The 16588-nt window shown below is 41.3% G+C and overlaps 1 protein-coding gene across 1 annotated transcript in view; it reads right to left on the bottom strand.

Annotated features, from left to right (window-relative positions):
- Nucleotides 1-16588, bottom strand: part of PDGFRA (platelet derived growth factor receptor alpha) — a 45663-nt gene that overhangs the window by 23555 nt on the left and 5520 nt on the right. The window contains exons 4-11 of the mRNA XM_007946206.2: nucleotides 15005-15135; nucleotides 11278-11449; nucleotides 10996-11185; nucleotides 6442-6557; nucleotides 5218-5344; nucleotides 3614-3807; nucleotides 2571-2665; nucleotides 2220-2352 (exon numbers count right to left, since the gene is read on the bottom strand). Coding sequence (XP_007944397.1) covers nucleotides 2220-2352; nucleotides 2571-2665; nucleotides 3614-3807; nucleotides 5218-5344; nucleotides 6442-6557; nucleotides 10996-11185; nucleotides 11278-11449; nucleotides 15005-15135 — 1158 coding nt within the window. The remainder of the gene's footprint in view (nucleotides 1-2219; nucleotides 2353-2570; nucleotides 2666-3613; nucleotides 3808-5217; nucleotides 5345-6441; nucleotides 6558-10995; nucleotides 11186-11277; nucleotides 11450-15004; nucleotides 15136-16588) is intronic.

Genomic DNA, 16588 nt, shown 5'->3' with positions numbered 1-16588 from the left:
TGAGACAGGTGGATGATTAAAAAATGCACTGAGCATCTGTGGTAGTTATGTTTGTGTGTCAACTTGGCTGGGCCTTGTTGAGTGGCTGGGCAGCTGGTGGGAGTTATTCCCCATGATGAGACTGGCAATCAACTCCATGGTGGGATCTACCACAAGCAGCTGAGTAGCTGCCTGGGCATGTGGTCTGCCTGGGTATGGGTCTGCTTCTTGTATATAAGGAGAAGCCTTGGGAATGGTCTCTAGCTTATGGCACGCTTAGACCCTGCATGTAGCCATGTCATTGTTCAGCAGCCTGCCATGCTCTGCTGACCTTGGGACTTATAATGTACTTGAGTTAATGGCCTGCCATGTGGTTTGGTAACATCAGGACTGTGCCTTTTTACTTGTCAACCTTGGGCTTGGCAGCCTCAACAGCCAGCAGTTGTCTGAGTGAAGAAAAGCCTCTAGCTTCAGTGGGCTGGGAGCAGGAGGCAGAGATGGCTTTCACCCAGCCCCTAGAGCTTGGCACTTTGAACTTGGGTTTAAAGTCTCCAAATTGTAAGAATAAATTACTGTTGTTAAGGCCAGCCCATTTGTAGTATATTCCTGTCAGAGCAGCACTAGGTAACCAGAACAGCATCCTTCAAAGGACATAACCATTAGTACATTCATCGGAAAACAATTTATAGCTCTAACTCTTATTTATCTTTGTCATGCTTTCATTCATTCAGAAATCAGCAACTAAAAAAAAAAAAGAAAAAAATCCCTTGGACTATAAAGCATCACACACTTGGTCTCAGCCTAGGGTTGAAATGTTTGAAAAGTCTGTGATAAGTTGGCTTGGTTGTTTTTACATTATTTACTTTAAAATCTTCCTAAAGTTTTATATACATATATATATATAACTAATGTAATATATCCTCAGAATGTATTGGATCAAAATGTCTTTTGTGGGTGTTTTCATTTATAATCTGTTCCTTTTTAGTCAGAGAAATTCATCTCATTTCAATTCATATATTTCCAAACCAAAACCATACTGCTGGATATCCCTGCCAGGCCCCTCATACGTCTTTTCTCCCTTTGTACAATTGTCTTTAACTACAATTTGCTATAGAGCAGGATAAAAATAATTACAACGATTCAATTAACTCGTTTTTTTATTAAAGTACATACTTTATTCAGCTTCTCTCTTTTCTTTTTTTTTTTTCCAACCTAATGTCCTCCTTCTGGGAGCTCTCGTAGGGTAGTGCCTTAGGCATTTGACTGCTAACCAGAAGGATAGTGGTTCAAACCCACCAGCCATTCCTCGGAAGGAAAACAGGGCAATCTTACTTCCATAGAGATACCACCTTGGAAACCCAAGGAGGGGTCGCTGTGAGTCGGGTTTGATTTGAGGGCAGTGAGTTTGGTTTTTGTGGTTTGGTCCTCCTTCTGCAATTAACTCATTTTTAAGACTGAAAAATATTTCTAAAAGCAAATTTCCATCGCTCAGCTCTTTCTAAGCACAAGCTCAGAGTCTTTATTCCTACATAGGCCTATAAACAGTAACCAAAAAAATAAATAAATAAACTCACTGCCATCGAGTTGGATCTAACTCTTAGCGTCCCATCCTTGGGTTTCCAAGGCAGTATCACTACAAAAGTAGACTGCCCAATCTTCCTTCTGAGACAAACAGTAAGGTTATGTATAAATCAAAAAGGAGCTTTGGACATTCTGGTCATGGCCACAGTAGATGGATCCTGATACAATGGGACAAAAATGTGGAATAGAACCTCAAATTCTTTAAGGGGTAAAAAAAAAACAGACTTACTGGACTGGTTGAGACTGAAGGACTTCCCAAATCTATTGCCTTGAGATACTTTTTAAGCTTTGAATTGAACCTAGCCCTTAAGGACAGCTTTTAGCTAAATAACAGATTGGTTCAGTTCACAAAATAAAGAGTATCACATGTGAATACTGTGTTCCTTTAAAAAAGCATTGATATGACACCAAATGGTCAACAATTACTTCAAAACAAAGTTGAGAAGGTAAGGGGGACAGAGAAACTAGATTAACAGAAACAGAACCACCAGAATAGAAATAATGAGAATGTTCATACATTATGAAGAATGTAACCAATGTCACTGAACAATGTGTGTAGAAATTGTTGAATGGAAACCTAAACTGATATGTAAATCTTCACCAAAAACACAGTACTTTTTTTAAAAACGTCTTGGGCGATCACCCCAGTAGGAGCTTACCAAGCACTAGTCCATCTCTTGGAAACTCCCATCTCGAGTCATAAGGCAACTGCATGGGGTCCACATAAATATATTCATGTCCATCAGGGCTGATTGATTCGATGACCCTCCAACGAATTTCATACCTCGGTTTCTATAAATGACCAAGACAGGTAACTGGTGAGTTACCAAAGTTCAAGTGCACCAAAGCTTAATTAACTGCAGCAGCAAAGTATGTGGACACAGTAGGATTCAACAACATTCATTCAACATATAACATGTGACTGAGCTTCTGCTCTGTCCCAAGCATTAACCTAGCTGCTATTCTTGTTCTCATGGAATTCAAAGATTCTGAGTTGAGAAAATATCTACCTGTTTCCAAATGACAACCAGGACAATAAGTGAGATGATCACAATCACCAACAGCACCAAGACTGCAGCTGCCACTGTGAGCTCAGAACGCAGAGCTAGACGGCAAGACAGAGACATGGGAGAGAATTTCTTCGTGAACATGTGGGAGGAAAGGAAGGCAGTGTGACTGGGCTTGGGCCAGGAATCTCTCACTGACGGATGGGAAGTGGGACGGCAGCATGGCTCATGACAGGGACAAGTGATACTCTCCAACAGCTATATGCGCGAAACATCTCCTCTTACCCTTCCTTTCAAAAGGACAAAAATATGGGGATCTCAATACTCTCAACACGTTCCAAAATTAACCTTTTGGGCAAAATGTACATTAGAGTAATACGGACTGATAAATGAAATTGAGAGCTACTATAATTCGGAGGAGTCCACACGTAGCGCAAAAGGTTAATGCATTCAGCAACTAACTGAAAGGTTGGAGGTTCCAGTCTGCCCAGAGGCCTAGCAAATTACTTAGGAAAACTCAGCCACTGAAATCCCTATGGAGCACAGTTCTACTTTGACTCACATAGGGTCACCATGCGTCATAGTCCAGTTTCAATAAATTCAAAAACCCCTACTTTATAAGCTTTATTTTTGAGAGACTGAATTTTGCTTATATTGCTTTTGGCTTTCCTAAGCTTTTATTCTTTTTCTTTTGAAGAATTCAACTTGTCTCAACTGTTATGAGGACCAACAAGACAGATCTTCCTTCTCCATCCTCCTTACCCACACACTGATGTTTAGACTAAAGAGATCAGGTAGCTACACCATTGGACAAGCAAGATGCTAACGGGCTTCTGCAAGATGCAGTTTTGGATCCCAATCTTGACAAAAAAGCTCCCACACAGATGCTCAGAGAAGGCCCCTCACGTGCATCCATGGTTCAATTTCTGCTTGGCGACCTCCATGCCTGCCTGACCCCATCTGGGATTCAAAGTTCTGCCAGAGGGAGACAGAGCTCAGCTGAATGCTGAGACAGAGAGAACTGTTCTGACCGTTGAGCAACTCACTGGGAGCCACCAGCTTCAGTTCCCGATTCTCAACCCCAAGGGGATTCTTAGCCAGGCATCGAACTGCAATGGTCTCCTCCACTTTGGTGAAGGTCACTTGGCCCTCCACGGTACTCCTGTCTCGGGCATGGATCTCAGTGAGGGCATTTGAGACATTATTGGCCAAAATCGTCCATGAAGTTTCATTATTACATCTGGAAAGGAAAAGGACATAAATATAAAGTCAGTTATCGGGAGCAGTGGAGGTGAGGGCAGCCAGGAGGATAATCTAATATGGCAAGTACTTCTGACCTTTTCTGCATTTGGGGTTGCTGCAAGTTGACTTTCTTATTCTGCGTACAGATTAACACTATAACTTGTGGAGTACTTGATGGATACTGAGATTCTGTTTGAGTTGGTGAAAAAGTTTTAGAAATAGAGCTACTGGTTGCAAACTGTGAGTGTGATTAATGTCAAAGAATTGTACACTTAATAATGGTTAAAATGGCAACTTTGTATGTTTTATCACATTTTTTAAAAAATGAAGAGAAACCTAGAAAAAAGAAAAAAAAAAAACTTTTGTGCCTTTCAAGCTGCATACCCAAAAAAGAGATTAAACTCCATGTGGGTAACTGAAAGTTAACTATTTATGAAAAAGAGGCAGACATAATAAACAAGGTCAGTAAAATATTACAAATCCAAAGCCTTGAACCTATAGCCAGACTGAACATTTCAACTTTAAGAATATGTAACCATTTCCCATTTCCCATCCCTGGCACCCTCCCTTCTCACCCACTCTCCCCACTCATCAGGGAACCCAGAGTGGAACTGGGGAGTGTGCTGACACATTGTGAGGAATGCAGTTAATGTCATGGAACATTTTATGTACAAACTATCAAATGGAAAACTAATTTATTCAGTAAACTTTCACCAAAAGCACAATAAAAAATAATAAAGTTTCAAAAAAGGAGTTGAACAGAGAATTACCATATGTCCTAGCAATTCCATTCCTAAGTATATATCCAAGAGAATAAAAAACATGCTTATGCAAAAACTTGTATATGAATGTTCATAGCAACACAGCAAAAAGGTGGAAATAATACAGATGTCCAATTGTCCATAGACAAAATATGGTATATACATACAGTGGAATATTATTCAGAAAAGGAATGAAGTACTAATAAATGCTAGAACATGGCTGAATCTTAAAAACATCATGGAAGTGAAAGAAGCCAGTCATAAATGATCATATGTTGGCTGCTTCTATTGATATGAAATGGACAATAGGCTCACATACAGAGATAGAAAAGGCTGCCTAAGGCTACAGGGCAATGAGAGATTAGGGATTTGATAGCTAAGGCTATGGAGTTTCTTTGTGGAGTGATGAAAATATTCTAAAATTGGTTGTGGTGATGGTTACACAACTGTGAATATACTCAAAACCAGAAAATTATATACTTAAAAGGGTGAATTTTATGGCATGTAAATTATATCTCAACAAAGCTGTTAAGGAGGGAAAAAAAGAGCAACAAAAGAAATAAAAGGCACGTAAAGTCCTTTTTATCAAAGGAGAAACATTCTGACCACAAAAGAAAAAAGAAAAAAAAAAAAACTGGTTTCCATACTTTTTAATATCCTTGCAAATCATCCACTCAATGTCAGGAAGAGGGGTTCCTCCAGCCGTGCACCTCACAGTCTGTCCTCCAGTAGAGCCATGGTGGTCATCAACAAAGTCCAGAATGGAGGAGGGAACTGCAAGAAGTTGGAGGAAGTCAGAATTGAAGGGTTCATGTCCTAGAACTCAGGGGACTACAAATTGGAAGTGTGAGTTCAAAGCTTGTCCACATGGCATTTGAACCTACAAATCAAGTAACCACCCTAGAGGGGAAGAAAACCAGTTGTGTGTGGAGTAGCACTCACATTTGGACAGAACCTCTGGTTAAGAGCATTTTCAGAGTTTCCATATTTTGGGATTTGTGCCCTGTAGTGTTTTAAATCTGGAGTGAGGAAAGTGAAAAGGCCCCATGGTTACTTGACTTAGAGGAAAGGAAGCTTTTAAAATTAGATTATGGTTTGGGATTCAACTAATGCACTGAGCTAACGTATAATATGAAACAGCATTTACCAAAGTGTATCTACGAAATGGTATCAAGTTTTAAAGAATTTTTTTTTTTTTAATCTGAGGTCAAAGAAATTAAAGACATGTTGATGTCAAACTTCAAATGTACTGTGAGGACTACATGAGCCCATCTGAGACAGCACCTGGCCCATGGTAGGCACTCAGTGAATAGATGCTAGACCTGAATGCAAATAGACTTGGGTCATTATGATTGGGCTGCTTTGCAATGTTTACAAAGGAAACTAAGCAAAAAGGTCAGACTCTCTGAACAATCCAAGGTCATCTGAATCAAAAAGCACCCCTTCAGTCTTCCCAGAACTAGAAGTGCCATACTGAGAAATGGGTGCTGAGGAAGATGTTGTTGTTGTTGTTATGTGCCGTCGAGTCAGACCTGACTCACAGCGACCCCTCCTTGGGTTTCCAAGGCAGTATCACTACGGAAGTAGATTGCTCCATCTTTCTTCCAAGGAGTGGCTGGTGGGTTTGAACCACCAGCCTTCTGATTAGCAGTCAAGTGCCTTAGGTACTAAGCTACCAGAGCTCAAGGAATTCCCAGACAGATGTTCTAGAGTAACCTGGAACCTCTCAAAATTACCTGAATTCATTCTGGCCAACAAAGCTACCTCCAATATCCCTGCTTCCTCACTAAAACGTTCTTTTCCATTCTTAACCTAATAGAAAAGTGCCGGATTCACTGAGCTGCCACTGTCTTTACACTGCCTTTACATACCTTGAGTTAATAGTTCAAAAGTATAGCTCTTCACATCATCTTCATTTTGAACTATGATAGTATAATGGCCACTGTCTTCTTCCTTAGCACGAATCAGCTTTAACTTACTTCGATACCTTAAAAGAAAAGGATTTTTTTGCTTCAACAAGTATCACCTAAACAAACCCCAATTATTAAGCCATTACAGTCTTCAGTGTAAAAATTATTTTTCTAAAAATTCCAAAAAAAAACGCTGATTTTAGATATATGCACCCCCATGTTCATCACAGCACTATATACAATAGAAAAAAAAAAAAAAGGAAACAACCTAGGTGCCCATCAACAGAAGAATGGATAACCAAACTACAGTATGTACACACAATGGAATACTATGCAACACTAAAAAACAATGTAGAATCTGCAAAACACCGCATAACATGGATGAACTTGGAGGACATTATGCTGAGTGAAATAAGTCAATCACAGAAGAACAAATACAGTACTAGTTCATTATTGTAAAAAGTCAAGGAAAGATTTATATATGGAAGGAAACTTTCTTTGTTGGTTACCAGGGGTGGAAGGGGAGGGAAGGGAACACTGCAAAAAAATTAAAAAAAAAAACAAAACTGTTTTTTGTTTTGTTTTGTTTTTCTCTCCAGCATCTCTTTTCTAGGATTTTCAATACATTTCCCACATGTTGAAGATCCAAGTTACAGACAATTCTTCCAACAGAAAACTAGGCATTGGGAAATGAGGAACAGCTTGCATGGCTCCAAGAGCAACCAGCCCTGATAAAGGTTGACATTTGGACGGGAGCATAACCATCCTACGAGCATTTTTACAAATAAAAAACAAAACCTTAATTTTAACCTTTCAAAGAAATACTTGGTTCCCCTAAATATTTGGTGGTTCAGCCAAACAATGGAATAGCACTGGAAAAAAGAAGAGGCCCTTCTCTGTGTGCCTGACATGGAAAAATCTCAGGGATCTAGCATTTCCACTTGCTTGTTCTGCTTGAAGAAACTCTGGAAGGTTTCACAAGAACTTAACAGAACTAATGAAAGCATTCCTTGTGGTAGGTGGGGAGGAGGGGAACTAATGGGCAGGTAGGAGTGGGAGAGGAGTGAGGTTTTTTTATAATGCACCTTCATTTTTGTTTGTTTGCTTTTAAAGCATGGGGTTTCATCACCTATTCAAAAAATGAATTTAAAAAATATGGTTCCACACATTATTAAAGGGAAATCTTCCCAAAATTTCTTACACTCATCATAAATGACATTTGGCCATGTGTGTGTACAACATGTGTGCATGTGCACACAGGCATGCATAAATATAGTACTTGCCCAACTGATAGCCCTTCTTAAATAAAATATCACAGTGTGGGAAAACAACTGGAATGGAGAAGAAGAGCACTGCTTGTGGGTTGAGAAGGTACTTAGGCATTATTGCAATTCTCTGTGCCTCAGTTTCTTTATGTGTAAAATGAGGTAACTACATATAGCACAGGTCATTTTGAGGGTTATTTAAATGAGATTGTGTGTATGAAAGCATTTTGTTGTTTATGTGCCATCGAATCAGACCTGACTCACAGTGACCCCTCCTTGGGTTTCCAAAGCAGTATCACTACGGAAATTGATTGCCCCATCTTCCTTCCGAGGAGTGGCTGGTGGGTTTGAACCGCCAGCCTTCTGGTTAGCAGTCAAGTGTCTTAGACACTATGCTACCAGAGCTCCTGAAAGCATTTAGGAGGCTCAAAACAATCTGAAAAGGTAAAGTCTTCTAGTCCAAGCTGCTGAAGCCCTGATCTGTGATGAGAAGATACTGGGCTCTGTTGTACCATACTGAACACGCTTCAGAACTGGATTTCCCCAGAGAGTTTCCTCAGGCACCCTGTCTTCTGATTACCAAAGGATCATCTGTTGTTCATTTTCTGCATTTGTTTGATCAAGAAGGCCAATGGGTACACTGGCTTTAAGCTCCATGAAGCCAGGAACCCTACCCATCTTGGTCATCCTCATGTCTCCCAGCACATAACGTTGTTGTTATTGTTAGATGCCACTGAGTTGGTTCCAACTCATAGGGACCCTATGTCCAACAGGACGAAACACTGCCCGGTACTGCACCATCCTCACAAGTTAGGATTAACAATACACATAACAACGCAATGCAACACTCTGCCTTTGAGTCAGATCCAACTCATAGCAACCCCTCCTTGGGTTTCTGAGGCAGGATCTCTATGGAAGTAGATTGCCCAACCTTCCTTCCAAGGAGTGGCTAGTGAGTTTGAACCACCAGCCTTCTGGTTAGCAGTCAAATGACTTAGGCATTATGCCACCAGAGCTCCTAATACACATAATAGGAATCAGAAAAATATTGTAAGAACTAAAAAAAAGGTATGCTAAAGGACTTCTTATATCCATATAGCAGCTTTCCGGAACCACTTAGTTGGTGAGCTTGTCTTTCGTTACTATTAATTACGGCTTGCAGAAAGTGCTAACACATGGTTTGAAGTGACAGCTAACAAACACCCTTCTCATCTCTTCCTCACAGTCTACTGCAAAGCTCGAAACTGCCCACCTTTGTGCAACTTCATTTCAGGTCACCAGACAGCCTTTCAGATTCTGCATTGTACTTCCTTTTCAATCATTGTTCTACAGAGATCAAAAAATCCATTTTCTCACATGTAGCTCCACAATTACTCATGGAATTTAGTCCAGAAAAAAGAAAGCAAATCCTGGGGTTAAGTGAGATGATGAGAGAAGTTCTGTTCTTTCTTCCCTGACTCATCTCTTTGGGATGATTTCTGACAAGGGCTAGAACTGGATTAGTGGGGCCTTTCAAGATGTACTGCTGACTCTTAGATTGTAACCATGACTTAAAGCTGCAAGAGAACTCACAATAGCATCTGATCTAACTCCTTGCTTTAAGACATAAGGTATTATTAACCCCACCTTATAAATGAGGAGACTGAGGCTGAGTGGTATCTCACTCAAAACTCTGTTGTTGTTGTTATGTGCCATTGAATCGGCCCTGACTCATAGCGACCCCTCCTTGGGTTGCCAAGGCAGTATCACTACAGAAGTAGATTGCCCAACCTTCCTTCCAAGGACAACAGTTAAAACATGGAGAACAGTCTATTGGCAGATTGATTGAATCTAAACTAACCATTTCATATCTCTCGCCTAAACAAATGGAACCAGGCTCTACTCTTAGTTCCTATACAGGTCTTGACTGGGGCAAATGAGTTTCAAATTAAACCCATAATGCTTCACTTCATGTAAGTTTATATGATAATTGCCTTTGCAAATGGAATCACCATACTTGTTTGCTCTCATTATGGATGATGAGCATCCATATTAAGAAAGACATATGCAGTCCAAGTGGGTCCCATTTTACTTTCTTGCTTCCAATCCTAGCTGGATTCATTGGGGAGCAGAACTTTTCATCTTTTCTCTCTTTTCATTATAAGTAAATACTATCTAATATACTATAAGGAGCCCTGGTGGCATAGTGGGTAAGCCATTTGGCTGCTAACCAGGTCAGCGGTCAAACCCACCAGCTGCTCCGCAGAAGGAAGATTGGAACAATCTACTTCCATAAAGATTTACAGCATCTGTGGTGCAGTAAATTACTTAGTGTGGCTTTTCTACCCATAAGTCTTTGTAAACTCCAAGGTGAGATTTTCTGTGGGCAACTGAGGAGCTTCTAATTGCTGAAGTTGTCCACCTGGAGTATTTCTGTTGGGAGTGGCACAAAACAATGTTCTGGGAGGTTCCCACTCCCTCTCACATGCTTAAGAGTTCTGATACTATGATTGGCTAGTTTGGCCACTCTGCCAGGCTCAAAAGGAGGCCTCCTAGAGGCAGAACGCTCTCTGACTGCTGGTTGAGGAAGACGTGCTGCTGAAAGAGACATGGGCTCCTGAGACACGCATTGCTGGAAAAGAGATGCAACAGACACACACGCATTGCTGAGTGAGACACCCAAGACATGCACTCCTGGAAAAGAGACTGTGAGAGACTGTTGGCCAAGGAACGGTGGGCTGGGAGAGAGACTGAGCGTTTTTTCCTGAACTTGAATTGTAGCCTGTGGTGCTTCCCTAATAAACCCCATCATCTGTGAGCTCTGTGTGGCCACTGCAGCAAATTAGCGAACCCAGGAGAGAGGTGGTGGGTGCTTTGGGAGGAATGGTTGGAGAAAGGGCTGGAGGGAGGCAGCATGTCTGGCCTTGCAGTAATAGGCCTTGTGCTATTGACGGTGATTCTGCCTTCCTCTTGTGGGGTTCTAGGAGGTCAGAATATGTGGCCTCCTTGCCGTTTTTGCAGCATCAGAAACCCAACGGAGGTGGCCATGAATCAAAATCGACTTGATGGCAGTGAGTTTGGTTTTTGGTTTAACATACTATTATCAAATTGCAATGCTATAATTAAAACTACTTGACTTGAAGTATTTTTTAATTCAAACTGTTAAGGTTTCTAGACTTTTAGTTTGAGTTGTAAGACAAACACACATCCCTATCTATCTAGGGCCACATACTAAAAAGAAAACACATGCTTTGGAAAAGTCTGCCTTTACCTTATCTCCTGAATTCGTTCTACATCAGTGGTGATCTCAGTCAGGTTTTCAATCAGCGTCAGGTTGTCCTTCAGCCAGGATATCTTGGGAGGAGGGTAGGCCTGTATGTTCACGACAAAATGTTTGACTTCATGCAGGTTGACAGCTTCCAACTGGCTGAAGTTGGGTTTGATTTCAATGAACCCTTTCTCTGTACAGGGAAAAGTTTCCATTAGATAATAATTACTGCATAGCAGATCCCAAATAGCATGGATGACTGACAGTTTAGAAAGCTGACTGTACCATGAACAGAAATGGTGACTTTCTTCATTTCTTTGACCTCCTTGGTGGCCTGGCGGGCAGCACATTCATAATCTCCACTGTCTTTCACTGTGGCCTCAGGGACTGTCAAAGTGTATACCAGTTTGATGGATGGAACTTTGATTTCCTCGAGCATTGTGATGCCTTTGCCTTTCTGCAGCAGAAGGGGAGGCAAGCCAACTTTTTAAAAGACTAGCTGCTTAAAAAATTGCTTTAGAAAAATATTTAATAACATAAGAAGGTGCTTGTTCTACACTGCTGAGGAAAAGAACATGTAACAATAGTTACTAATTATTAACATATATACAGTCATGTACTGCATCTTTGGGCACCATCTGACTGCATATACATACGTGGTCACATAAGGTTATAATGGAGTTCCAAAATCCTGACTGGAGAATAGACATAGCAAACACAACAGCTTCCTGTAGGCAACACACGTATCTCATGTCTCTGGTATACAAAGCAACCACAAAGTGGTACAGTAAATATATAACCTATAAGACATATGTCTTGGTAGTCATAATAAAAACTGTTACTGGTTTATGCATGCACTGTACTGTACTTTCTATCTAAAATGTTTACTGTATAACAGTGCATGCTTCAACTCATAGACAGGAGCATCCAATCTTGTATATCATGTGTCTCTTGAGTGTTGGAGCACTCAAATTATCTCTTTGTCTAATTTTCTTTTGAAAATACTACCCTGAAGTGTATCATGGCTCCCATACACAGCAAAACCAGTGCTCGTGACAGCAACAGCAAGAGGCAAAGGAGAAGTATCGATGTATGAAGCAAAAGGTTACTCAACAACACGAAGGTAGAAAATCAGTGAACACTATTGCTCATGATTTAGGCATGTCCCACTCAATAATCCTGATGATCCTCAAAAACAAAGAAAAAATTCTCCAAGCTGTTAAAGAGTCAGCTCCACTGAAAGCTACAATGCTAAAGAAAACATAAGAGGGATCTATATCAGATATGCACAAACTGCTAATAACGGGGACTGAGCACCTAACACAAAATTGAGTCCCTTCCAGCACACTGATGATCGCAGCTAAGGCACGAAGCTTGTTTGAAACGCTTAAAGTAAAAGCAGGACCAGGTTACAATATGATATTCACACATCCAGATCACACAACGTCCTATACAGTATGTATTGTGGACATTAAGTGATGTGTGACTGTGTACATCACATTAAGTGATGTGTGACATGCAGAATCCCTGGATGGTGCAAATGGTTAAACACTCAGCTATTAACCAGAAAGGTGGCTGCTGGAGTCCACCCAGAGTCACCTCAGCAGAAAGCCCGAGCAGTCTACCTCTGAAAGGTCATCCCCACTGAAACCTTCGGAGCACAGCACGACTGACCCACAAGGTCACCAAGGGCCACCTTGATGGCAACAGTTTGGTTTGGTTTTGGATCTATGTATAAAATACTTACATATAAAAAATAATTAAAGAACTGATCTTCCTAAAATATTAACTATGATGCTCAGAAAAGCTTGTCCTCTGATTTTCTATATTTTACAAAATTTCAACAATAAACCCAGATTACTTTTATAATCAGGAAAAAAGTTTTTAAAAACAATTACTTTGATGATATATTTTGGGGCCAAGTAGCATGTACTTTAGTTTGGAAAAAATGTCTATCACCAATAAATGAGAAAAAAAGATGTTTATGTTTTAAGGAGTAAAGGCAATGAAATGAACAACATAAACAACAAAACCTAATAGCTTCGGTTCTTAGGGAAGATGTACACATACTGAACGTGGCTATCCCGTCAATGCACGAGCTTTTTAAGGCAATATGTGAAAACACCCAACTTCTATCAGGTGCCTCAGAAAGAAAGGAAGAGTGGCAGCAAAAGAATGAAGGAGACAAACAGGTAAAAAGAGGAAGAGAAATGGGTAATAGCAGAGAAAATTATCAACTGAAAAAAAAATAAAAAAGCAGAAAGTTCCAACTCAGGAATAAAGAGAAAAAATGTACACCTGGTTTATGTTCTCCATGAGGCCAGTGTAGTAAATACTGTTAATCATTTCTACCTTGGGTCCTTCTTACGTATGGTTCTCCTATAAACAGCACAATGTCTGAGAAAGAACGGGACACTGTGCAGAATCTCCAGTGACTCAGAAACACCACGATGGCTCTCTTCCTCGCTTCGACCTCCCCTCTCCCTCCTTCTGTGCAGGTATCAGTTTCTAACACAGTGCCTTGGATTTAGCAATTGTCACTAACTCTTTGCTGAATGACTAAAGCAATGACTGCTCACCGAAGGCGAGTCGTGCAAAGAAACAGAAGGCAGGTAGGAGGCAGAATCTGTATGGCAAGGCAGCAGACAAGGGAGAGGGGAGAAATCAACAGAACCAAATGCCTCATAACCCAAAGAGCACAGGACCTAAGAAAATGGGACTCAACCAATGTCCCAGGAAGCTCTGGTGGCGTAGTGCCTAAGACATTTGACTGCTAACCAGAAGCCAGGCAGTTCAAACCCACCAGCCACTCCTTGGAAGGAAGATTCGGCAATATACCCATTAGATAGATACCACCTGGGAAACCCCTAGGAGGGGTAGCTATGAGCTGGAAATGACTCAATGACAGTGACTTTGGTTTTTGGTTTAACCAATGCCCCAGCAATTCGAACATTTCTAAATCCACTGTTTTTGTGTGCGTGTGTTTTGTTTTTAGATTTTCCAACTTTTTGGTTGTTATCTTGAAGCCACAGAACCCACCTCTCTCTGACTTCTGGAAAGAAGGCTTAATGCACAATCTATATGCCTTCTGTGGTGATCCAGCTACTGTCACCTCAAACTCTTCCACTGATCACAGACCCTCAGAGGTCATTACTGCTTGAATGGTGGCTTCCTAAAAAATGTATGTTGACATTTTAACCTCCATTGAGGGCACATAACCACAACAACAACAACCTGTGGATGTAGTCCTATTTGGAAACAGGGTTCTCTTTGTTAATGAGGCCATATCAGTGTAGGGTGTGTCCTCAATCTAATCACTTCTGAGTGATTAAAGAGTAGAATAAGCCCAGAGGCAATGGGAGATGTCGATTGTACTAGCCCAGGAACTCTAGCCCAGGAACTCCAAAGACTGCCAGCTATGTTGTGGTTGTTGCTGTTGTTATGTGCCATGAGTTGAGATGCCTCCTTGGGTTTCCACAGTATCACTATGGAAGTAGACTGCCCCATCTTCCTTCCGAGAGGAGTGGCTGGTGGGTTTACAACTGCCAGCCTTCTGATTAGCAGTCAAGTGCCTTAGGCACTAGGTTACCAGAACTTCTACTGCCACCTAAAGAAGCTGAAATAGACGAGAATGGACTTTACTCTACAGCCAAACCTGAATTTGGACTTATAACCCACCAGCCACTCCTCGGAAGGAAGATGGGGCAATCTACTTCCGTAGCGATACTGCCTCGGAAACCCAAGGAGGGGTCACTATGGGTCGGGTCCGACTCGATGACACATAACAACAACATAACAAGCCTCTTGATGGGGGGGGGCGGTTTTTCTGTTACAACAGCACTAAGAAACTGAAACAGTCATCTAGTCAGTTATGCACAATGTAGAGCCAGGAAACTGAGGTCTGCAAAAGCTCAGCGATGTGCCCCCGTCGGTGACAGACGTAACTGGAACTATGTCTTATGAGTCTCACTGGGCTCCAATGCATGCTCCCATAAGCCTTGCAGGCACTTACCACTTCTCCGGGGTAAGTCCACTGAAGGTCAACCACCTCGTTGTTAAAGACTGCACAAGTGACCACAATCGTCTCCCCTGACTTATACACAGTTTTCACGGCATCCATTTCTAGGTCAAGTTCTGATGTGGCTGTTTGACAAAAAGAAGAACAAACACGAGGACCTAAATATCCACAGTGGAGTTAGAATCCCATAAGGTTTTTGGGGTCTTTTTGTTGTTTTTAATAGGATCTGTAAGAGTTGTATGTGTGTGTGTGTGAGAGTGTGTGTAATAAAACCCTGAAAAAACAATTCGCAAGCCAGTTTACTCAAGACAAAGTCTCTACAATCTCACGTCCTTCATTCTGAGTTGGTATACACAATTTGACATGTGCAAGTAGTAAATTACTTAGTGTGGCTTTTCTACCCATAAGCCTTCGTAAACTCCAAGATGGGATTTGCTATGAGCAACTGAGGAGCTCCTGATTGCTAAAGTTGTCCACCTGGGGTATTTATGTTGGGGATGGCAAAAAACAATGTTCTAGGAGGTTCCCACTCTCTCTCAGGTTTAGAACTCTGATGTTATGATTGGTTGGTTTGGGCACTCTGCCAGGCTCAAAAGGAGGCCTCCTAGAAGCCAGAACTCTCTCTGACTGCTGGTTGAGGAAGACGTGCTGCTGAAAGAGACACGCACTCCTGAAAGAGACACGCACTGCTGGGAAAGAGACGCAAGAAACATGCATTGCTGAGTGAGACACCGAGGGACATGCAGGAGGCCGGAAGATGGGGCCTCCTTGCCCTTTTAGCAACATGTAATTATAGAGTCCCTGGGTGGTACAAACTGTTAACAGGCTGAGCGGCTCAGTTTGAGTCCACCCCGAAGTAACTCAGAAGAAAGGCCTGGAGATCCACTTCCAAAAAATCAGCCACTGAAGACCCCATAGGGCACAGTTCTACTCTGACACACATGCTGTTGCCATGAGTTGGAGCTGACTCTACAGCAACTGATGTGTGTGTGTGTGTGTGTGTGTAATGTAGGAATACAAACTAACAATAATAGCAACTATAACCAGTTCCAATTTAACAGAACACCACACTTCTGACCACTTGGGTTCATTATGGTTTTACTACTTTGTAATCGCGCTCACTGATGTATTTCTTCATTTATGCAATCAGCCAACCTTCACTGCCTGGCATTTCTTTCGGTACTTTGCTCTTACCCCATCATTTATTCTCCCCCCAATTCCATTCTACTTCCCTGTCATTACCAGCACTTTTCCAGTACCTAACACAGGGCCTGGCATAAAATAAGCGCGTAATAATATTTATATGGCACACTCTTGACCTGCTGCATATCAACATGTATACAGTAAGTGCTCAAAAAATACCTACTGACCTGAACTTGCATTATACTTTACCATTCACTCTACCTACTCAGATCAAAGGGATGAAGTCTACAACTCCAAGCTTTTCTCAAAACCAAAACCACCTAAGTTGCTGAAATTAATCTACGCATCCAACCCCCATGAACATATATTTGTTTTTAGGGCCTCTGTGGTCAGGAATGTGAATAAGAGGCTTATGCAAGAAAAGAATTCCTTATA

The sequence above is a fragment of the Orycteropus afer genome, unplaced genomic scaffold, assembly GCF_000298275.1.
Source record: "Orycteropus afer afer isolate SDZICR_OR568_19922 unplaced genomic scaffold, OryAfe1.0 scaffold00153, whole genome shotgun sequence".
Lineage (NCBI taxonomy): Eukaryota > Metazoa > Chordata > Mammalia > Tubulidentata > Orycteropodidae > Orycteropus > Orycteropus afer.
The sequence above is the reverse complement of the archived record's forward strand: the minus strand, read 5'-3'. Positions and strand labels throughout refer to the sequence as shown.